Consider the following 24,333-nt stretch of genomic DNA (forward strand, 5'->3'; position numbering starts at 1 on the left):
ATTTACTAGGTGCTAAGAAAATGCAACATGTCCTCTGCGTGTTCCACACATTAAGGCATTTAACCCTGGAACCTCCCTTTAGTTAAGTCTCCTTAAAACCCTCTCACAGATGAGGAAACAGTTTATAGATTCCAGAGCTGAGGACTTACTACAAATTCTGCTCCCCCCACTTACTAGCTGTGGGCTTTGGGTAACTAACCCAATTTATTCCTCAGTGTCTGCATCTGTAAAACAGATAAGAAATACTGTAGTTCTTACCTCAGAGTGCTGTGAGGTTTGACAGGTAACTCCCACCAAGAACCTGGAACAAGGTCTGGCACCTGTCAGCATGCATCCTCTTCCTCATAGCTAGCACAGGGCCGCCCTGGAGCCCTGCTTGTCCCGCCTCACCCCAGATGTCTTCATCTGATGTCCCTGACCCTGGTACTGACCCTTGGGGGGCCACCCTGCTCCCCATCCAGGCTGTGCCACTAACCCTTGGGATGGCCAGGCTGAGGACAAGGTCCTGCTCCCCACCTGCCTGGACCCCCCTGCCGAACCAGACCACCTCCACTAGTACTTCAACCGAAGCCCAGGCTTAGAACTCCCCACCCAACTACCCGCTGCTTCCCACGTGGTGCAAAGCCACTGTCACAGCCCAAGCCCAACCTTGCCTGCCTTCCCATCCCAGACTTTCCCAGTCCCTGCGCTCTCCTCTGTCTGGAGAGCAATGAGCAATGAGGCCCCTCCACCCAATCGCCTCGCCCCTGCTAAGTTTGAGGCAGCTGAGATACATACTTTGGACTCCACTAGAGCTGCGTTCAAACTTGGCTCTACACTCACTAGATGTGCGTGGATTGGGATAAATTGCTCACTGAATCTGTTGTCTCATCTTAAAATGGGAATAATGACCTACTTCATAGGACATGGGATGGAATAAAATACTGTCATTTCTTGGGCAGCTGCCCCACACCAGGCCTCGTGCTATGTGCATTTAAAATTTTTTATTTCCTTTAATTCGTAGGAGGGAAGGATTATTCATCTCAAGGACACACAGTGACTAGATTCAGTGAAGAAAAGCCTTTATGTTTCTCTACAAACAGAAACTCAACAGTGACAAGCCGCATCACAGCTGATGAGCCCCCAGATATCACAGGCTGCATTGGAGGTGATGGGATTGTTAGGGACCTCAAGTCAGATACAGAGAAACCAACGACAAAGGCGGGAAGGGGGGCAGTGTCCAAGTACATGGTAAATGCCTCAGGTCTTGTCCAGAAGGTCAGCGTTTTTGACAGTTTGTGGTCTTGAAACTTTTACCCCACGTCCCCCAGCTCCAGCAGAGGGAGAGGCAATGGAATGTGAGGGAGAAAATGGGAGACTGCAGGACTGCCCCCAGAGGGTAATGCATACGAGCCCCACATGTGGGGTTGACCCGGGACTGAGATGCCTCTCCAGCCCCATTTTTGCCCACTATGAACACACCCAGGCAATGGAGGAGTGGATGCTCCCTAGCCCAGCTTCCTAGGGGGCCTAAGAGTCCCCTTCAGAGTAGAGCTGAGGACAAGGTTAGGGACCACTCAGGACCCTGGACACAGTGTGCTCAGGGCTTCGAGGAATTTGGATGAGGCCAGTGGAGGCTGCAGCCCTACCCTGGGCCCTGCCCCAGCCCCCTTCTCTCCCAACCTGTTGGCCAGGGCGGAGACCCTCTGCTCTTCCTCCAGAAACCCCCCGGCCCCACCATGCCTCGGTCCTTACCCGGGGCCTCCGTTCCTGCAGGGCCTGGCTTGGCCACCTGCCCTGTCTGAAACTTCTTGTTCAGGCCTCATCTTCCTCTGCCTTCTCCCTTCTTCATTGCTGAGGCCCCAGTCCAAGTGTTCTTCCCCAAACTGCACCCCCCAACAGGTGACGCCACTGGGGAAGCGGGGATTTGGGGCTCCACAGGCCTCCCCTTCACTTATCACTAAGGGACTTAGAGAGCAGCTCCAATCCTTGTCTTGTTGAAAGGGAATGCCAGAAAGGCAAATACACCCAAGTCCTTCCCTGCTACCCTTCACATCTAGGACCAGGGCTCCTGCCTGCTGGCCAGGAATTCAGGGCCCCTACAAGAGGCCTGGCTTCCGTACCTGGCCCTCGGTCCCACCAACATGTTGTCCCCAGCTCCTCATGCCCTGCCTGAGACAAGAAAGGGAGCGAATTGCATGACTTAAGAGGGAGAGGCCCAACCATGGTAGAGATGGAAGCCTCCTTGGTCTGACTTTCTTGAAAATCAGAGTACCCTGATCCCTGGAGGCCTTCCCTGCAGCCCCCTGGGCCTCACCTGCCCTCCTCTCTCCTTAGATGAACTACCTGCTTCTCCAGGCTTGGTCAGACCTGTGATCCCATGTGCTGTCTTCCTGGGACTGCCTTCTGCTCCCACCCACAAAGGGGCCCAGAGATCCTCCAACGTCCAGCAGGGAGAGCAGGGGAGCAGCCTGCCAGGTCCTAAGGCTCTGAGCCCCTGGCAGCTGCCCCCACCACTCCATGTGGTTAGAAAAGAAGCACTGAGGCGGGGTAGAGGGTGAGGCAGGCAGGGAGCCACTCAGAAGGGCAGTGCACTCAGGACGCCTCCTGGGATAGCCGAGGTGTGTCTGAGTTCTGTGCTGAGATGCTGGGTGACTCAGGCCCGATGAGCCCCAGGCCATACAAGTTAAGGATGGAATCAGCAATGATGCGGGCTGTGCGCTTCTGGTACCCGCCTGAGGTCACCATGAGAATGGGCACCTGGTGGCCACGGACCACCCGGAACACCAGTTCATCTCGCTTCATGATGCCCTGTGGGGAAATTGGGAAGGCTGGCTCAGGTACACCTCAATCCTTGTGGTATAGGGAGGTTCTGCTGCTACTTGCACCCCACCCCCTCTGACATGAGGAGAAGCACCAGTGTGGTCCACCTGTCCTGCTGCTGCTGAGTCTGCAGAGCTGACCCTCCCCTGCTCCCCAGGGTCAGGATGTACCTGTGGGCTAATGGACAGTCCTCCAAGGCGGTCACCCTCAAGGACATCGGTGCCTGCGTTGTATACCAGCACGTCAGGAGGATGCTCTTGAAGGGCTTTCTCAAGGTTCCTCTGCACTTTATCCAGGTATTCATCATCCTCTGTGCCCCACTCCAGCTCCACCTTCCGCCTGATGGCCTCTGAGAGGGATACAGGAATACCTCCAATGTGCAGAGAAGGGAAACTAAGGCTCAAAACTGGGGCTCAAGAGGGCAAAGATGGTCTGGGTCCCTGTCAGTGCTCAAGGCAGGACTAAAAAGTGGTCTGACTCCAGCACTGCTCAGTGTCTCATTTCACCCCAAACTAAGCTAAAAAGAGCACTAACAGCTGCAAAGCAGGGACCCAAAGAGGAGACAGGCAGCTGCAGATAAAACATTTTGCCCTGCGGACTTAAGAGACCTGTCAGATTTCTGCTCTTACTGCCTCCATGAGCCCTCGCCCAGACATATGGATACCATGTTGTGCCCTCACGTCCAAATCCAGCACATTCAATATTCAGTTTGGAAACTGGTCCCTTGGGCCACACCAGCAGCTGACTACCCACAGCAGACTCACTTACTAGCCCTTCCAGCAAAAATGTCCCCTACCCACAAAGTGAGCAGGTCCCTGTTTTCACAGCTCATCTGAGCACCTCTACCTTTAGATTGATGTTTAACTTGCCTGCACTTATTTTAATAACTATTATATTGGAATTTATGTTCTGCCATCTTATTCAGAATATCCTATTTATCTTATTTTCCTGTTTCTTTTTCATTGTTTCTCATGTTCTACCAGACAGATGCACACTTAGGAGTCTATTTTTATTTTCTGATGGTTACCACTAGTATAAGAACCCACACGTATGTTTATTAGATAAGCAAATGAGATCTTGGGTGGGCCAAGTGACTTCTTTAGGTCTGTTTCCTCACCTGTACGATGGGAACAATTCCCACCTTGCAGGGATGCTGAGGATAAATGAAGTGACTTCTGCAGGGCCCAGAACATAGAAAATACTCAGAAGAGAGAGCTCTATCCATGCAAGAATGCACTTAGGACTTGGGGGGATGGGGGGAGCTTACGCTTGGCAAAGCGGTCCCCAGGGTAGATATGGCGATTGTAGACATCCATGATGTATACACGCTTGTCGCCCATGAAGTCACGTTCATGCCCATTGCCCTATGGAGAGAACATGGAAATCACTTGCAGGCAGGTGCCTTCAGCAAGGCCAGGATCACCCCACCCAGGATATCCTCCCAATCCCGTGCCTGAGCAGTGTGATTTGTCCTTGGAGCAGAGGATCTTGTGGCCATTAAGTGACAAAGCTGGGATTCAACCTCAAAACCTGGCCCCATGACCTTCCAGCATGATCTTAAGCAAGCCCCAGCCTTCTCATTTTCTTCTCCAGGAAACAAGGCAGGAATCTTGGCCCAACCACACTCTCAAGTCTGTAGTGGAATTGGCTGGGATCAGGGATGTGAAATATAAACTGTAAAAAGCTGTACTCATGTGACTTGGTTCAGGAGCTCCATGTCACGTGACCTTGAAGCAGGGCTCCGGATCTTCACACAGTTGCAGCAGCACAGGTGTGGAAGGGGCCTTCAAGAGCCTGTGGATGCCCTGCCCTGTCTGACCAGAGGAGCCAGACCTGGGTTTCAAGTCCTGATATTTTCACCGAAGGCAGTGAGTTCTTAAGCAGTGGCTTTGGGACCTAACAACCCTGAACTGGTGAGTATTTTCCAGAAGGATAAATCTGCAGTGCTTCTCAGCTCTGTCCAAAGTGACCATGGAAGCCACTGAGGAGTTTAGAGCACAAGAATAGTACTGCCAGACTGGGTTTTGGAAGAGCCATCAGCTTGGTTTTTGTGGGGGCAGTCAAGAGAAGGGAGGGAGGACCCTCAAGTTTGACAGGAGCACTGAAGAGGACCAGCCGCCCTGGCTGGGCTGAAGGGCAGAGGAAGAAAGAAGAACCCTCTGCCTCCAGCCTTTCTCTCCAGACACAGGGAAAGGGGCAGATGAGGATGAATGTGGCAGGAGTCTGCCTTGGGGCTCAGGGCTGTTCCCAGGGTTAGGGGGAGTCCCACAGATTGGGGCTGCATGAGATGTTGATGGGGAGCATGCAAGGGGGCCTGAGCAGGGGGGCCCATGAGACCCCAGTCCCCACCGGGCACTCACCTGATGGGCATCAAGATCAACAATGGTGGCCCTGGAGACGCCCTCCACTCGCTCAAACAGAAACTGCCCAGGGAGGAGAGGGAAGATGTGAGGACCCATGCAGGCCAGAAAGCACAGCCCCTCAGGACTCCCAGTTGACGAGGGGCTAGGGCAGGAGGCCATACATGCTTGTGGGCTATCAAAAACAGGCAAAACCATCACACACTTAGGAGAGCTGTGAAGGTCCAGAGAAGCATGTGTATGTGCTCAGGGAAGGCTCGCTGGAGGAAGGGGCCCATTCTGTGCCCTGAAAGGCTGGAAGTCTTGAGGTAGGTAAGCAGAGGAGTGAGACTGGCCCTCTATGACAGCCCAGGAATCTTGGGGAAATGTGTGGGGGCTAGGGGAGGGGGAACCGCCTCTCAAGCCAGTCTGGAACTTTATCAGAATCTTTGCCTTCCTGTAACTCCATGCCCTCAGGCCTCCTTCCCCTCCCTCCATCCCCTAGGAAGGTCCCCTGTGTGTTTCCCTCTCTGATGCCCAAGGTCTACTGACCTGCCCCACCCCCACCATTAGCTTGTGTGCCCTGTGAGAACAGGGACCATGATGGCCTATTCCTGACAACCCGCCTGAGACCAGGTGCAGGGTGGTCAGGGTAAGCTCTGGGCTCTGACAGACCCTTCTGGCTGTGTGGCCTCACCTCCCTGGGTCTCGGTTTCCTTATCTGTAATATGTGAGGATTAACTGAGGTGAGGCATGGAGAGTGGTGGCTGGCACAGGCTTGAGCCTGTAGTTAATGCCATCAGTATTATTGTGATCATTATTATTTCTATCTCCTCCTCACTCTTCTGTAACAATTCTCTACTTACATTGTTGCTGCTCCCCCCAGCTGCCTGCTGTTGTTGAAGGCTATAATACCTCCTTTCTGTCACAGCCAATACAGAAGAGTGTCAGATCTGGATTTGAGCCTGAGCCTGGCTAAGCAATATGGGAACTTCCTTCCCTTCTCTATAATGTGGGGTGAGAACACAAAACTGGGAGTGGCAGGAGGATTCCAGGGAGAGCTCTCGGAACTAAGTCCCAGGTGCTCTCCTGCACACCTTGATGGCGAGTGTGATGTCCGCATAGGCACAGAAGCCCCCGCCCCGGTCACTGGAGCAGTGATGGAAGCCGCCACCTACAGAAGGGCAGATGTGGTGTGGTCAGGGCCAGGCTCAAGTGCTGGACCAAGGTACACCCCCGACCCCTGGCCTCCCAATGGGTCCTTCCTTCTCAGCTCCTAGGAAGGCTCCTGGGACTCCAGGTTGGCAAAGTGAACCAAGTGCCTAGACATGTCACCATCCCCAGGTCAGGAGGCAGTTTTGCCATCACAGCCACCTGTGTCAGTGAAAGAAACCTCTTAAGTTGTCCCAACAAATTGGCCCCAGTGTCCACCCCTTAGGGGACAGGAGCTCATCCTTTCCAAGGTAGTAAGTCTCCACATAGCTGGGCCTGCCTTTTTTCCTGCCAGAAAAAAGTGGTGGGACTATAGGAACAGGTTTACCTTGGGACCACCCGGATTCTGCAGGATGGTAGAAGGGGATAATCAGGTAAGGCACCGTCTGCTGTCATGGCTGCCCATGGCAACAGTGAGGGCCCTGGAGACTGGGGTCCAGCCCCCTTTACCCCACAACCCCAAGAGCACAGCCTCAGTGCCCATAGAGCCCATTCCCGTGCAATCCCTATAAGAACCTGAGCTTCTGAAGTTGAGCCCCATAACTGCCTCACCTGGTAGTGTGAAGCCAGGGCTCACAGATACAGGGGCTTGCCTCTTCCATCACTCAAGAGGCAGTCATTGGATCACAGTGATGAGATAACAGCCAACAGTGAACTCCTAACCAACCAGGCACTGAACTCACTGAAGTCTCTGTACAGCCCTAGCAAGCAGTATTATCATCATCATCTCCATTTTACAGATTAAGAACCTGAGGCACAGAGAGGGTCAGCACTTTGCCCTGTGTCACATAGCTAGCTTTATGGCAGAACTAAGATTCAAACCAAGGCTAGATCAGGATCTTGGGCTCTTAACCTCTACCAGGCCAAAACAACTTCCATGAGGGAAGAGCCTTCCTGGGTCCTCCTGGGAACCCTGTAGAAACACATGGCATGTATCGCTCATTCATTTGTTCAGCAGAGTATCATAATATCATGGTTAAGCCAGACCTAATGATGGGTAACTGGACATATCAAGATGGAAGAGATCCAGCCCCTGGCCTTGCAGTGCTCACAGTCTAAGGTGGGGGTGGTGGGGAGGAGCAATGGGGCTCTGGCAAGCCACTAGGCCTCTCTCAATGTCTATGTTCTCATCAATAAAATTGGACTGAACAATAACAGCCAGTTCAGTTGAGAGGCTAGACAGAACAGGGCTTCACAAACTATGACATGCAGAGCCTCCATGAGGGACATTGGCAAAGACAAAGATGACCATGGGTGCAGCCCTCCCATGAGCCAATGTTGTGGGAAAGGCCAGGGGACTGGGGAATGATGGCATTCAAGGCCCCTGAGAATGAAGTGATATTGATCCTGGGCCTGTCTACCCACCATGACATGACCAAGCCACTGCAGATTGTCCTGGACCCCAGAGGTTGATGGAGTCTTTTGGGGGAGCCTCTGAAACTCAGCAGGTTTCAGTCCCATGCAGAGTTGTCCAGGGATGGCACAGGCTTTCTGGGAGAGAATGAGCTCCCCATCACTGGAAGTGCACAAAGGCAGGACAAGGAGCAACCTGGAGAACTCTTTTAGACAAGGATTGCATGCCAGATGGAGGGATTGACTGGTCCCTCCCAGGCACCAGAGAGCCTCTGAGCTCACAGCTGCCTCCTCCAGGTCCCTCCCAGCCCCCAGGCCCTGACAGGCCAGCTTCCCCAGGCAGGACACTCACCCACATTGATGGCCCAGCCTCGCTCCACTGCCAGCTTCCCTGCCTGGGAGATAAGCACAGGGTGAAGGGCAAGACAGCCCTCTCCTTCAACCACTCCTCATTCATTCACTCATTCATCCCATAAACAGCGCTTCTAGCCAGCTCTGAGGTGGGGATGAGCTCTGATGTGGGGCTACAGGCGCCCCCGCCCCCAGGAATCCCAGTCCCAGCAGCAAGTACCAGATGGGTTGGCATATGGGATTTTCAGTGCATAAGCCCCTTTGCAATTTTGTGAGGAAACTGGAAGACACATAAGTTGACAATGACTTTAATGTGGCTTTCAAAGGGAAAAATAGACAAATTTTTGCTCATGGAAATATAGTAGATAAATACTGAAATCCCATAGGAAATCAAAGTTTTGGGGTGGGCAGTCGTCGTCAGCAGCCGTCCGTCTCGAGAGACGATGGTGTAGCTTCTTAAGAGTCTATCTGCACCGCCGAGAATGGCTGTGCAGTCCGACTCGGGAGTGACATGGTATCTGTCTCCTCCCGTGTTGAATTGACATCTTGCGATGACGCTGAAGCTACAGAGCCTGGGCAGGGTAATATGGAGGGTCTGCTGTTGCCCATGCAGCAGACCCCCCCTCTCTTCGCAGCTGAAGGGTCCAAGGGAAAGACGGAGTCGATACAGCTTGGGTTCAGGTGCGCCGCAGGAGTTGCCGGTGTTGACTACAACGTCAAACCGCCTTAGGGACTCCGGCTCCGGATTTTCTGTCGGGGTTTACTCCCTTAGCCTTTCCCCTGAAGAGGTATGCCGCAAGGCAGCGGAGGTTTTTTGGAATCAGAGTTTTCCTTCTCTGATGTACCCTGACTGGAAGATCGAACCAGCGACACTTAGCTCGCAGGCCGACGCTCAATCCACTGAGCTAAACCAGCCAGGGCGGGGTGGGCAGTAATACTCTAATAAAATAAAAAAGTATACAAATTTGCAAGCTAAAAAGAAAACTATAGGGATCAATAGGTATTTGTCCAGTTCTGCATTAGATCATTGAACACTGAAATCTGAAATGTTTCTGTGGATAATTTTAAAGAAAACTACACACAGGACATGAAACCTAATTTTGCTGAGGGTATTCATTGCCATACCCATGATGGGGAGAGAGGGAGCTCCACCCATCACTAAAGTCATGGGGGTTTGCTTTTCCATCTTAAATTTGAGTATAATGGAGCGATCGTTTTAGGATATATCTCTGGGGGATAGGGATATATGTATCTTACATACCAGCAAATACAGCAACTCAATTGGAGGTCCCCGGGGAAAAAACAATGAATTCCAATGTTCTGGCATGGGGAAGGCTTTGAGAGAGTCATTGTTCTGGGCCTTGAGGAATATTTAAGATTTTGTTCAACTACTAAGTCGGAGGAGGGCATTCCAGATGCAGAGCCCAGGATGGGCAAAGGTCCAGAGGTGGAAAGGAACCAGGTGTGGGGGTCCCCAGCCCAGCCCTGCATCCCACTTGCCTCCTCACCTACCATTATAGTTCCTCCTGTCTGGGTCCGAAGGGGCTTCAGCACCTTCCGCTGCACAAGGAAGTTGGGGAGAAAGATGACAGGGGGGATTTCTGTGATGGTAGCGACAGCAAAGGACCACTGTGGAAAGAGACACAGGCCATTGGCCTCCCACTGCCATGCCCAGAGCTCAGAGGCAGCAGCTGGGAAATCAGATTTCCTCCAATGTCAATTTCAAGGTGCCCTGGGTGAACTCTGAGTCAAGCGCAGTTCCTTTGGTAAGAAAAAAGAACCCTCCCCCCAACCACCAGCACAGGTCTGGCTCCCACCAAGCTTTGGGCTCAGTAAAGAACAGTTTACACAGCATGTTTTCTTAAAGCTCAGTCGGCCCATATTGCTCAGTCCTCCAAAGTTCTTGGCTGCCCTCTTGTGCCCATAACAAGAGCTGAGCCAACTTAAAGAGGTGCTGGACCAGAACAGGCCCAGCCCACCCACTGTACAGAAAAAGACAGAGAGGATCATCCTTGCCAAGGTCACACAGTGAGTCGCTGACAGAGCCAGGAACAGAAGCCCAGGTGTCCTGCTCCCCCAGCGCAGTATGGCCTCTTCATCCATTGAGAAATGGAGCTCCTTTCAAAAGAGGCATTGAGGCAGGAGGATCTGGGGCACCTAAAAGGCATTTGCACCGAGATAAGGACCTCCCAGGCGCCTGGCAAATGTCCATGCACCCAGTTCCTGAACCATCTCCTGCCTGGCTGCGAATGCACCTAGGCCCACGGTCCCTGCTCCCACTGACTGCAGATGGACAGCAGGAGGGCCCAGGTTTCTGCTAGGTGCCAGGGGCCAAGGCGGGGGCTAGTCCAGTTCTCCTGTCAGGATACTTGTCGCAGCCTACTAGGGAAGTGCTTATATGCAATGTGACAGGTCTTGTGATGGAGAAGAACATGGTCTGAGTGGGGGTGGGGGCAGACAGGCTTTCTGGAGGTGGTGACATGAAAGCAGAGACTAAAGTTTTAGGGGTCAAGGTAAAAAAATTACTGCTGGCAGAAGAGAAGTGAGTCCATGTTCAACGGAAGTTGGATATAGCTGGGACACATAGGCCTGGCCTGCTAGTGAAGGCTCTCAGGCACGTCAGAGCAGTGGGGAGTCTCAGACAGCGCTTCCCACGCTGCTCTAGTTGTAGCAGAAGAACCAGTTAGGGGAACAAGAATAGCAGCAGCAGCCCTAGGGAGGAAGCGAGAGACAATGAGGGTTTGGAGAAAGCGAGATGGGGAAAGTTAACAGACAACAGATGAATGGAGGTGTCTAGATGCTAGGTCAGAACCCCAGGACTCCAACAATGAAGGGCAAAGCCCAGGCTGGAGTTCAATGGGATGAAAAAGGGCTGTCCTGGGATCAGAGGGGTGATGGGGAATGGGTGGTGGGGAGACCAGAGGTGTTCAGGCCAGCCACAGAGGTTTCAGGAAGGAGTGAGCAAAGTGAGGTGTTGAGGCTGCCAAGGCATACAATGATAGAGAACTGGGAAGTGTGGCCACTGTGATCCCCAACCAGGACCGAGTTAGCAATTTAGGCCTGGAGAAGCCTGCAGAAAAAGCATGTGACTGGAAAGGGCCAGCGGAGTGTGGTGGCAGTGTGGGAGGGCACGCATGAGAGGCTGGGTCAGGAGGGCAGGACAAGTCAGCTCACAAATGGGCTAGTGTGGCTTAGGCGAACAGGGGACACATTTTGATATGTTGCCTGCACTGCCACTGCACCCCTTCCAGGCTGGCAAAGCTGAGAACAGCCGAAGGCTGGGGACGCCTGCCCTGCTCCCTCACTAAAGTCAGCAGGGTCCATGGGACCTGGGTCACTTGTCTTAAAAGAGAGGTGCCCATCCAGCCTTCCTCAAGCTGTGGCCCTCTGGCTGTAACATGAAGGCACCATGGGCCTGGAAGGGGGCAGGGCTGGTTCAGCTGGGACAGATAAACAGGTGCAAAACCCACCCCCTGTGCACGTGTGCATGTGCGCACTCATGTACATGCATGTGTGTGCATATTGTGGATCCTGAGAAAGAAGATACCTACTAAGAGGGACTCCTGGTGGCTAACTGAGCTCAAATTTAAAAGCAGAGCCTAGTAGCTGTTTCTAAACAGGGGTCTCTCACATAAACCAAACTTTAGGGAGAAACGTGAACTAAACTGCCTGCCTCCTGTGCTGAACTGCCTTCCTGCAACCTGAGCAAGTCCTTATAGAGGAGTTCCTGGAATAGTATTTTAACCAACAGGACTGAGGTTTTCCCTGTCCAATCAGATCTGTGCACCTATACCCTCCCCCCAGCATTTTCTCCAACCAATAAGATAAGCTCCATTTTGACCAATCAGGACAGCGCCTTTGGACCAATCAAACTGTGAGGATTTGGAGTCCTTATTTGCATGAGAATGGGCCAACTAGGAACAGGGACTTCTCTCTATTAAATTAGCTCTCCTCAGGCTCCCATAGTGCAGTTTCCCTTTCCATTGGAGACTGAAGACTGCCTGGGGCTAGGCTGGAGCAGAGTAAACCAGAGGAGAGCAGAGCTGTCTAGCTTGAAAGGAAACTCAGGTGAGGTCAGCCTTGCCCCAAGGCCTCCTCCCAGCGTTGCTGTATCACAATTGATCTGTTCACACTGAATAAGTTTCTTCCTTCACTATTGGCCTTGAATTGGCACCATCAACCACTGGTTGTCGCTATGTACATAAGTATGTGTGTGGTGTGGCATGGAGCCAGTGAGAAAAAGGTGGCCAGCCCCACCTGTTCATCGCACCAATCCCACTGCTCAAGACAAGCCTGGCAAATGGGAGGCCTGGAATCATTGTTTTCTATGAATAAACGAGTGAACAACAAATAAGCCACTGAAGAAACACTTTACATGACTGCCCCTCCCCCTCAACAAGCCAGCAGAGGATGGAGACTGAAAGGAAATGAAGCCATACCCCAGCCTTCTGAAGGGTCTGATATGGATCGAAAACCATGAGAATGGCATTTCTTTAAGTGTATTCCACAGCAACTATCTAGCACAACATCAAGAAGAGGTTCCATATCAAATGAATTTGGGAAGCAATGCTTGTGTGGTCCACCTCTTGGAAATTCACAACCCATTCTGGCACGTGAAAGGCTCTGAGAAGTTCTGCTACAGAACCCCCTTTACCTTTGCTTCATCCCGTGTTTCTGAAACTTCCTGACACAAACCTCTGCCTGCTCCCTCTGCTTTTCATATAATATACTGTATTAATATTCACAAAGCTGCAGTTGTGTGGGACAAGATTTGGGAACCTCTAAGCTAGAGACTGAATTTTACATGGGCCAAGCATAAAGTCACCAAAAGCACACATGGGATTCAGCCACAGAGACCAGCTCCAACAGGGCAAGGCACCCACCTCTCAGTATTCCTTGACTTCTGGCCATGAAAGACAGGGCTAGGACTTCTCTTCAGCCCAGCCATGTGCAAGGTAGTGCTGTGGCTTAGTGATGCTTTAGAGCTGTGTTAGCCAGTCCAGGAACTGCCAGCCACACATGGCTAGTTACATATAATTTTAAGTTAATTTTTGAAAATTTTAAATTTTTTAAATTAAAATTTTGTTCCTCAGTCACACAAGCAATATTTTAAGTGCTTAATGGCCACATGTGCTTAGGGACTACTGAACTGGACAGAGCCCTTCTAGAACATTTCCATCATTGCAGAAAGTTCTATTGGATATAGCTGCTCTAGAAAAAACCATCAGTGGACAGGGTGAAAAATAAACATAGGGAGTGGGGCAAATTAGGGGATGATAGATGCTGCGGTGCCAGGAACACTTTATCTGGGAGGTGCAAGAGGCTGGAACGGGCCCGCCCGGATCCACTTGCAGGTCGGGCAGCCTGGCCCCAGGCAAGGGCACTGAGGGATAGGCTGGATCAGAGCAGCATCGGAACAGGGCGCATAAGTCTTCCTCAGAGTCACCCTGGTCCAACTCTGGGCTATGCCACTGCTATATGAATTTGGGCATGCCTTTCTACTTACCTGTGCCTCCTACCTCCTCATCTATGAAACAGGAACTCCTCCCACATAGGCCTAGAACGAAGACTTCAGAGCCATCAGAGAGGTCTGTCCTCACTGCCCAATATAACGTACCCCAACCTGAGCCCCTCTGACCCCTACTTTTGCCTCATCTTTGTGCACAGCACTTGTCTCTACTTGATAACAACAATACCTCTATGTCATCTTTCACCAGCTCTGGGAGGGCAGGCACATGCTCATTCCTGCTGCATAGTGCTGAGAATGATGCCTGACACAAAGTAGGTGCTTGTTGCACATGCTGTCATTGTCCCCCAGAGACCTACCTGCACCTTCTCCCAAGAAGGCCATCCGACCTGTGCTCTCCCAGGACAGCCTGTAAGAGCCTGGCTTCCTGCTCCTAAGACAGATGCTGCAGTCAGCACACAACACACCCCACGGGATCAGGCTAAGGCCACACTTCTGCTAAACCCACATGTAGGCCCAGCTTCTTCCCCTGCTTTCTCTGCCTCCCACCCTCTTTGTAGGTTTCACCTGGAACCTTGTCCCAGGTAAATCCCAGCTGCAGGCTTTGCTTCTAGGGCCATGCTTCTCCAAGTGTGATTCCTAGACCAGCAGCAACGGTGGCACCTGAGAGCTTGTTAGAAATGCACATTCTCAGGCCCCACCCCAGACCTCCAGAATCAGAAATTCTGGGAGTGGGGCCCAGCAACAAGCCTTCCAGAGAATTTGATGCTTCAGGCAACTTGACCTCAGACAATGCTAAACGAATGAATGAATGAGCTATGGTAAGCCTGTGAGGTTTATCCCAGTCTGATGCCCACTGCCTGCCCACCAAAGGACATGGCCTGGAAGCTTTGCCATCCCAGGACATGGTCAGATGTCAGGGCCTCCATGCCCAGACAGCCTTTTGGAAACCTCACAGCTCTGCACTGCTCTCTCATTGCATGATTTCCTCCAGTGGACCCCCACCCTCAGAGGTCCAACTAACAATGGCACTCAGGAAAGAGATTGCTGCAACCCCACTCGGAACCCCAAATGCTTAGTTTGGGTCAGGACTTTCCAGCAGTGGAAGTGGGAGCAAAAGGAGAAAAGGGTTAAAAATCCCATATAATCAACTCAGTTGATGAAAACAAAACAAAACAAAACAAAAAGACATCTGACAAAATCCAACACCCTTTCATGAAATCAATCAACAAATTAGGAGTAGAAGGCAGCTTCCCCCACATGACAAAGGGCATTTGTCTCACACACACATACAATCCCATAGCTAACACCATATTCAATAGTAAAAGACTTTTCACCTCCCACCTAAGATCAGAAACAAGACAAGGATGACTGCTTTTGCCACTTTTGTGACTCTATTCAACAGGAAATTCCAACCAGAGCAATTTAAAAATACAAAGAAATAAATGTCTTTAAATTGGAAAGGAGGAAGTAAAATTTATCTCTATTCACAGGTGGCATGATGTTATATATAGGAGAACAAACACAAATAAACACACCTCAATTAAACTTAAGAAATAAATTCAGCAAAGTTGCAGGATATAAGATTAGCACACAAAAATCACCTGTATTTCTACACACTAACAACAAACAATCCAAACAGAAAATTATGAAAGTAATTCCATTTACAACAACATTAAAAATGAAAATACTTGGGAATAAATTTAACTGAGAAAGATGCAAAACTCACACACTGAAAACTACAAAACATTGTTGATGAAAAAACTTAAAGAAGATCTAAATAAATGGAAAAATATCCTGTGTTCACGGGTTGACCTAATTAATATTGTAAAGATGGCAATATTCTCCAAATTTTTCTGAAGATTCAACACGATCCCTATCAAAGTCCCAATGGCCTTTTTATTTTCTTTCAGAAACAGAGAAGCTGATCCTATATTCGTATGGAATCTCAAGGGACCCTGAATAGTGAAAACAATCTTGAAAAAGAACAGAGTTGAAGCACTCACAATTTCCAATTTCAAAACTCACTAAAAGATTAAGTAATCAAAACAGCGTGGTATTGGCATAGAATAGACACAGATCAATTGAGTAGGATTGAGAGCCCAGAAATAAATCCATACATCTATGGCCAATTGAATATCTACAAGAGTACTAAAACCAGTCAATGGAGAAAGAGCAGTCTCTTTAACAGATGGTGGTGGGAGAACTGGATATCCACATGTAAAAGAATGAAATCAGAGATTCATCTCAAGACTGTATACAAAAATTAACTCACAGGAAACTAATGAACAACACAAACAAATGAGCAAAATTGAACCAGAGGTATGTAAACGAGGAATAAACTAACAGTAACAAAGGGGGAGATGGGAGGGAGAGAAGTGGTAAGAAGGGGAAGGGTCTACTCAAAGAGCATGTATAAATGACCCATGGACATGGACAACTGGGTGGGGACTGAATGTGGGAGAAGGGAGGGACAGGGTGCAGAGAAGCAAGAGTGGGAAAAAAGTGAGACAACTGTAATGGAAAAACAAACAAACAGAAAAATTTTTAGTGGGGGGGAAAATAAAAATATAAAGAATAGAAATGCAAGTTCAGTGAATATTAGAAGGACAAGGTTTTTCCTTCACACTGTATATATTTTCTCCCTATCTGATCCCTCCAGAATTTGGCATTCTAAAGAAGTAAGTAATGACCTAAGTTTCTTTGCATAAAACTAATAAGACCAGTTGTTAATAACGATTTTTTTTTGACTAAGACTTTGACTGGAATGTCATGCCTAAAGGAGACATGCTTGGGCTTTGGTTGTTACCAAAAAGCCCTGAGCAACTGGGACTGACTTTCAAAGGTAATAAAAGTCCACGAGATAAAAGGTCTGGTACCTTGGATGGATGAGCGGTCCATAGTAATCTTTCCAGGGAAGGAACGAAGGTCGTTTTCCTGAAAGATGGCTAGAAGGGACCTTAACGCACAATGGAAAACCAGGAGGACCTGGAAAAGACAGGTGTTTACAGGCAAGGCTGAATGCCAGGTATGTGGCTCAGCTTCTTTGCCCTGAAGGGCAGACTGAAGGTCACCCTAAATGTTCCTTACATAAGTTCCAGCAAAGCAGAACTAAAGATCATAAGTGATCATTTGCTGCTCTTGTTGTGTTTATGCAAATGAACAGGATAAATTAAAAATGAACTTAATGCAGTCCCTTTAATGACAAGGAGGGTAATCTTAGGGAGAAAAATCAAGATTCAAGGAAGATCACAATGCCCAGTGGTAGACTATAAAGTAGTGCAGCTAAACGTCTTTAAAGTTTCTTTTCATTTAAAATTTGTTTTCATTTGAAAGTTAAACTATGTCTGTGGCATTATCAAAGATGTTTAACTTACAGGCGAGAAGAATGTCAAATGCCTTGCAACTAGATGTCTTTCCGATAAGACAGTCCTACAGATCTATAAACTTGTGTGCGGGTTATGTTACATAAATTAACATGTGTTTTCTGTTTTCAAAGGGCATAAGCCTACGATCTCATTACCTGAGTGATTGTCTGTACGTATAGGCCTCACTTAATCCTGTCTGCATTGCTGCCTCCTGAGACTCAATGGTTTGGCTGAACTAAGTGGCTGGGTTGGTGAAGAACGGGGTGGTCTGTGGGCTTCACTTTAAAACTGGTTTCTCTTTTCTATCCTAATGGCTTGGACAGAAAGAGCCCAGAGGCCTGAGAGGGGGAAACCTAAAATATTTCCCTCAGTCCAAACTAAGTATAATGGGCAAAAGGGTTTTGGACAGGTGAGATGTACCTGGCACACCTTCCTCCAAAGAAGCCCTTATTTTCCCTAATGTGGGACATTGAAAAATTAATACCTGTCTTTTGTCATCTAGTGGTTACAGATTGAATGATGTCCTTTAACCCTGTTGCCCCAGAATACAACAAGGATGCCAGCCTGTTAAACCAAGCATGCCGTTGTCCAGAGACAGCCATCCAACCTGGAGTCTGCACGATCCTTCCCCTTGTGGGAAGGCCACCCTCCCCTCCACATCCCCACTCTTATTAGGGATTTCTTGACCCAAGGGTACGTAGGACGACGACCATGTCCAGCTTGAAGCAGCTAGAGGAGCTCGAGACCTTCGTCCATTGTCCTTTATAAGATTGTAAAGGGTCTTAAGTCTGAGAGGGAGGGATTGTTATTTTTTATTGTTAAAATATTTAACTAATTAATTATTTTTTTAAAAAAGAAGAAGAATATATGAAAGGGTGAGCCATGGGCATGGACTTGGGGAGGGGATTGTCGGGGAAGGGGGTTGCTGGGTGGAGGGGAGCAAAGGGGAAAAAATTGGAACTATTGTAACAATATAATCAATAAAATAAACATTAAAAAAAATAAAAATAAATAAAATATCCACCAATTAAAAAAAAAAAAATTAACTCAACATGGGTCAAAGACCTAAATATAAGCTAAAACTATAAAACTCTTAGGAAAAAACACAGCAGTAAAATCTTCATGACCTTGGGTTTGGCAATGGAGTCTTAGATATGACACCTAAAGCAAAAAAATAGATACATTGTGCATCAAAGGACATTACTAAAAAAGTGAAAAGACAACCCACAGAATGGGTGAAAATATTATTTGCAAATCATATAATATCCAGAACAGATAAAGAACAACTCAATAACAAAAACAAACACCCTGATTTTTAAAATAAACCAATGACTTAAATAGGCATTTCTTCACAGAAGATATTTAAATGGCTAACTAGCACATGAAGATATGTTTAATGTTATTAACCATTATGGAAATGCAAATTATAATCATAATAAGATACCACTTCACACCCATTAAATTAGCCACTATAAAAACAAAAACAGAAAATAAGCGTTGGTGAGAATGTAGAGAAACTGGAACCCTTGTGTAGTTGTTAGAAATGTAAAATGTGTAGCTGCTGTGGGAAGCATTTTGGTGATTCCTCAAAAAAGTTAAACAGAATTACCATATTACTTAGCAATTCCACTCCTAGGTATATAAGATAATTGAAAACAGGTACTCAAACAAATCCTTGTGCCTGAATGTTCATAATAACACTGCACAAAGGCCAAAAGCTGGAAACAACTCAAATGTCCATCAGCTGATAAATGGATAAACAAAATGTAGCCTATCCACATAATGGACTATTATTCAGCTTTAATAAGGAATGGAGTACTGACACATGCTACAAGGTAGATAATTATGGAAAAAACTATGCTCAGTGAAAGAAGCTGGGCCAGGACTGTGATCATGCATGTCCAGGCCCAGGAAGCCTGGGCAGCCAAGTGCTGGGCTTCCTGCCAAGGCTTCACACATCTCTCTCTCCCAGGAGTCAGGTTTCATCTTCTTCCTGGTACTCTTTCATGAGTTAACACTATCATGACTCCATCTAGAATTCTCACAGCTAGGTCAGAGTCTGAGAGAACAGAGAGCAGTAGCTATGACCAGGAACCAGGAAGACCGGACTGGATGCCTTACCTGGGGTCTCCCTCAGGCTTGCCTGACTTCCTGGGTGGCCTCTTTCTGGGCCTAGGCTTTATCATCTTTGGAGGGAAGGGACCTGATGACCTCTGGTATCTACTATGGCTCTGAGTCTAAAATGAGTCCAGCTGGGAAGCCTGGGGGTCAGGGGTTCCACATTCTTTTATAAAAAATTTTTATTAAATTTATTGAGGTGACATTGGTTAATAAAATTATATAGTTTCAGGTGTATAGGGCTCCCACCTCTTGGGGGCAGAGAACCTGTTGCATCCCTGACCCTCCCAGGGCAAGCTAACAACACTGAATTCTCATGCAACCTCCGGTCCAAGCTCCCCTCTTCTCCCACAGAGGAGACTGACTGAATGCCTCCACCTCAAAAGCTCAGCTACTGATGAGAGCTACGGAGTGCTCTAGAAAGAGGTAATGAGCATGCAGTCTGTAGGCCCAATGAACTTCCACAATAAGATATCAGGAAATATCACTTAATAATCTGGGTTTTGGGCCTTGCTTTAAAGCCAGGCATTCTGGCCATGCTGGGCCTACAGTGGAGCTGAGTAGCAGCCACCCACTTGGGAAGGGCAGCAGCTTTCCAGTTCACCCACATACCACCACCACCTGGCTGACCACTTCTTTATGTTCCCTGCTGGACCCTGAGGGGTTTCAAACTTGTTTTTAGTTTGAACAAGTCTTTAGTAAAGGCCTTAGAACAAAATCTTAAACTTCAGTCCAATATAAGAACAGGCCAAAATAGAACAGCTTTGATTGGATGGGGACAGGGGTCTTTGAGGCCTGTTCATAGAACACAGATTGAAAGTCACTAATGTAGAAGTCTCAATCCTTGTAAAGTTTCACTCTCCACCAAGTGGACATCCTTACTTTCATACTCCAAAACAGGGAACTCACTACTCCCAGCAGAGTCTAGTCCATCCCTGGTACCTGCATTTTTATGACACTTCACTCCTTCTCTTGTGGTACAGACTCACACGCTTCCCCTGAACTACCAACAGGAATTGAGCCCAGTTAGGCTGTGCTTTCCCAGGCTGAGCTGCCCCTCCCATGACCACTCCTCCTTCTAGCCTGTGGTAGCCCCCAGGCCCTTGGCCTTGTACCTTCAGCTCGTTGAGATAGCGTCTCGTGTGCACCACCAGCAGGTCCTCATCTGAGGCTTCCTGTGCCTCTACCAGCATGCCGTCTGACAGAAGCTTCTCTTCTGAAACCATAAAGCAGGCACCATGCTTCCCTGCTGGGAGGGCCAGGGCCAGGGCCAGCCCCAACCCCTCCCACGGGCTGCAGACTTTGCCTCTGGCAGCCCTGCCCCAAGAGAAGGTGGGTGCTGCTGGTTTATGGGCATTCTGAGAAGGGGCCATCTCCCAGGCCAGTGTGGACAATGGCCAGGATCTTAGGCCACTGTGCACATAGCAACCCTTCCCAAGCCACTGATAGTCACAAGGTGAGCTCAGCTGTGTCTGGACAGCTTTCAGAGGCAGATGAAACAGGGTCAATGATGTTGATTCTCAAAGTGAGAAGAGCTCTTTGATTAATTCTCCCTCTACCTTCTGATGGCATCGTGGGAGACTCAGTGTGGTGTGCCCTCTCTTTAACACCCACTTGAGCCATGATCATCTCCTTTTTTAACCCCCCAAAAATCAGTCTCACAACCTGCAGCAACAGTAAGCAGCCTGAATTGAATTATACTCTTGTTTTCAATGCATTTATATTTTACCATGACTTTCTATTTATGGCAAGTAAAACTAACTGGCTTTTCCCATTTAGATGACACATTTCCTTTTAAAACAAGTTTACTTAAATTTTTAAAAATGAAGGCTAAGTCAATAAAAAATGTGAAGTAAATAATGGAACAGGTGGTATGAAGAGCTAGATGACAAGGTCCCAAGCGTGGTTTGCAAATGACCAACGTTTAGAAAACACTGAATTATTTCATCACCCCTCACATACAGCAGACAAGATTTGCTTCATTTTGCAAAGAAAGAAAGAAAGAAAGAAACCGAGGTCAAGAGCATGGAGTGCTCTAGAGCACAGTGAGAACTGGCCCATGATGCTCTGGGTTTTAGGGAACTCAAAGGGACAAACAAGGGCAGAATCTAGGGGACCTGTTTTAAAGTATTAACCTTTGAAACCAACCCTTGTAGAAACCAACTAGTTACATACATTTTCCACATATAGTTCCACATACAGCAAGTACTCCCTCTAACCCCACCCCGGAACATTCCATGGCTCCCCACTGCCTTCAGGCAAAGGGCCAACTCTTTTTTTTTTTGAGGCACCCAAGGCCCTTCACATGTGGCCCCTCCTTCCTTTCCACTATATCCTCATAGGAGAAAGGAAGGAACTCAGGAGGACTACTGCCTCCAGATGAGGGAGAAAAGAACCCTTCTGTGGGGCTACTAGGTGACACAGGAGCCCAAGAAAGGGAAATGGGGAGAGTGACTCAGATTGGAAATAGAGCATGAAGGACCATATTCAGGAAGGCAAGACCACTGCTCACTTTGCCAGGTTCTTGCCATCACTGCACATGATTTGTATTCTTTTCTACTTAATATTTTTCTGTGAATACTCTAATCACTACTGCAAACAGAAAATTAGTATCACTTGCCATAAATAGAAGTTAACTAGAAATAAAAAACAAATACAGTAGAAATAGTGTTATTAATCTGTAATTTGATTCTATTTTCTGTAAGGCACAGAGCCTCAGGCTTACTCTGGATTTGTTTTAAAAAGGGAGGTGGGCTTAGTGTTAAAAATGGGCTAGCCCCAAAGTGAGACTTTCTCCATGGTGTGATCAGAAGGATGAGCCATCCTACACCAGGTAACACTTAAGGTAACATTTCTTACTTCTCTCAGAGCAACTTTGACAGAGGGAAAAAGGAGACTATCCTCGCACTAGCCTACTGCAATTCCTAAATTTCCCACACTGCAGTTGAAACAGTGCAAGCATCACCTTGCTCAGTGGGATAAACCAGGAGGGGTGGGAGCCTGGAGCTCTGAGTTCCAGACCCCAATCTGCCACTTAGTAACTATGTGACTCTGGGCACATTTCCTAACTTTTCTGGGACCCAGTTTCCTCCATTTGTAATCAGTAGGATTGAAGCAAAAGTTCTCTTCCTCTTGAACTCTCTGAGCTTGGGGGGATGGACACAATTCCTCCAAACTTCAGCTTCTTATGTCCATTGGTAGCTCCCTTTCTAATGGGCTTCCAGAGGACGACATAAGACTTAGATCCACAGTGATGGGGACTCAGGGAAGGTTTGAGACAGGGACATATCATGCTTAGAAGTTTGTGTTGGAAAGATCCTTTTGACAGTATGGGTGGAAGGCAATGTGAGGGCTAAGACTGCTGGTAGCAGAGTCTGAAGCTTGTGTTAGGGAAAGGCAGTGGGGGAGGGTAAAGGAAGCAGATGTAGGGTTCAAGGTGGGGCCTTCCATACCTTTTAGTAAGCTGATCACCTTGCCCCATTTTCCTGCATCAAAGGGGTGCAGCTTCTCCAGGCCCATGAAAGTTATGTTGTAGCGGGGTGAGTACACGATGGGCCACCTTGTCTCCGGCACATGCTGGTACAGCTGGCTTGTATGTGGCCTTCCAAGCGCATAGGGACAGAATACACAGATAGGGATGGTCTCAGTGTGAGAAGCAGCCTCCCTCTATGCCAGCTGGCTTTGATTTACCAAATAGCCCTGACCTGGTACCACTAGCTCCTTCAGCAGCAGAAAAGGGGCCACTTAGCAACAGCAACAATAATAGCAGATCCTTGCTGAGCATTGGCTCTTTCCCTACACTATCCAATCCAATCCTCATGCAGTCCTGGGAAGCAGGCACCACCATCTCATCAAAGGCTTGGAGAGGGAACCAACGTCTCACAGCAGGTCTGTGGAGGAGCAGATACACTCAGGTGTGTCTGGCCGCACCTCACTCCCACATTATAGCTATTATACCCAACAGCTGAGTGGTCCTACGACTCAGTTTCCTAAAAAACATGTACTGTAACTGTTCCGAGGATCGAGATTATGCATCTACATATCTGAGCAAAGAAAGCGTCCTAGTCATGAGAGCTGGGGTTCCTGAAACAGCCGGTAGGGGCTCTCGCAGATTGTGGCCCAACTCGAAGCTAGGGATGCTGGTCACCTCTGGCCCACCACGCAGCTTAACCCGCTCCCCACCCCAACAAACCTCCGGAGCAGCCGCACAGGGGCGACTCCAGCTGCTGCCACTGCAGGGGCCTCCGCATGGTGGGAGGAGCCCGAAAGGAGACTTTAGACCCGCGCATGTCGCGGGCCCCCGCCTGGGTCGCGATCCCCGCGACGGGTTCCCATCCCTTTGGCTGCAGAGCAATGGCAACAGGGTAACCCGGAGTGCGGGATCGGCGTGAGCGAATCCGACCCGAACGACCCCTCGCCCGCCATACCTGGGCCCGTCAGGCCACCCGCACACTGCGCTGCCGCCAAGCGGTACCCCTGGAAACTCCGGGGATTTAGACCGGCGCCCCGCCCCGTGGCCCGACCCCTACCACACTTACATCCCGCGGCCGGGTAATCCCAGCGCCGGCCACCGTTCCACTACCGGGCGGCACGGGGCACAGCCCCGCCCAGGACACGCCCCCAGCCTCGGCTGCCTCCGCTGGGGGCGGAGCTCCCGCAGGCTCAGCTCTGCCCAGCCCTCGCACGTCACAGAAGGTTGGAGTCCCACGCTGAGGGCTACCTCAGGATGGAGGCCACGTCCTCAGCGCCCATCAGGCGCGAAGTCCCGCCTTCCTCGGGCAAATACCCAGTGGACTTGTGCCTGGCTCGGGAAGCCACGCCCTTTGGGCGGGGAGCGCCTGCGAGTTTTTCTCGCCGTGCGTCACAGAGTTAAAACCCCCGAGTGGCATCGCCCCGCCCCAGGGGAGGGGCCATTCTAAACTTGGTCCACTGCTGCTCAGCGTCTCTGCTATCTCCCAAGGCTACGAGAGCCCAGGAGTTCAGCACGCAGGGCTTCCTGGCCGACGTCCACCTGGAGTCGCTATGTGACCTTGGGCAGAGGTCCGTGCTCTTGAGTCTCTGCTTTCGCGAGTAAAATGGGAGTGTGGCGCTGCGTTCTTTGGCCTAAGGGATCCACCACCTCTCTGACCTGAGGTCGCATGCGCCCCCTACCGGAATAAAGCCCCCAGTCCTATCTTTGGCTACTCTGTCTTGACATAAGCATTACTCACAGAAGTCACATAGGCTAAGTCTCAGTTTCTTCATCAACAGAACGGAGTCGGTGTTTCAATCCTCAAGGTACAGGCCCTCCTCCCCCCTCCCCATTCTAGGAAGCCAAGACTAC

The 24,333-nt window shown here is 49.3% G+C and overlaps 1 protein-coding gene across 11 annotated transcripts; it reads right to left on the minus strand.

The window, feature by feature from the left end:
• Positions 1–968: 968 nt before the first annotated feature.
• Positions 969–23,607, minus strand: HDAC11 (histone deacetylase 11). 11 transcript variants are annotated; one of them, XM_090278787.1, is made up of 10 exons: positions 23,549–23,607; positions 22,463–22,611; positions 20,126–20,226; positions 9,570–9,617; positions 8,059–8,101; positions 6,239–6,315; positions 5,163–5,225; positions 4,070–4,166; positions 2,973–3,151; positions 969–2,790 (listed from the first exon to the last, which is right to left on the minus strand). In XM_090278787.1, coding segments are annotated over exons 1-10 (975 nt in total). In that variant the 5' UTR covers positions 23,551–23,607; the 3' UTR covers positions 969–2,574. The 11 variants fall into 11 exon arrangements, with proteins under 11 accessions (XP_090134913.1, XP_090134904.1, XP_090134885.1 ...); XM_090278778.1 differs by having other exon boundaries at positions 2,973–3,172; XM_090278759.1 differs by having other exon boundaries at positions 9,570–9,686.
• Positions 23,608–24,333: the final 726 nt, after the last annotated feature.

This window comes from Furipterus horrens, unplaced genomic scaffold (genome assembly GCF_987537825.1).
Source record: "Furipterus horrens unplaced genomic scaffold, mFurHor1.1.pri manual_scaffold_1, whole genome shotgun sequence".
Lineage (NCBI taxonomy): Eukaryota > Metazoa > Chordata > Mammalia > Chiroptera > Furipteridae > Furipterus > Furipterus horrens.

Excerpts from the sequence above, each read along its gene's own strand:
- HDAC11 (XM_090278749.1), bottom strand. Across the intron at positions 8,102-9,569 it reads AGACAGGAGGAACTATAATG|GCAGGGAAGCTGGCAGTGGA; the intron begins GTAGGTGAGGAG and ends CTTATCTCCCAG. Across the intron at positions 3,173-4,069 it reads TGGGGACCGCTTTGCCAAGC|GTATTCCTGTATCCCTCTCA; the intron begins GTAAGCTCCCCC and ends TGCACATTGGAG.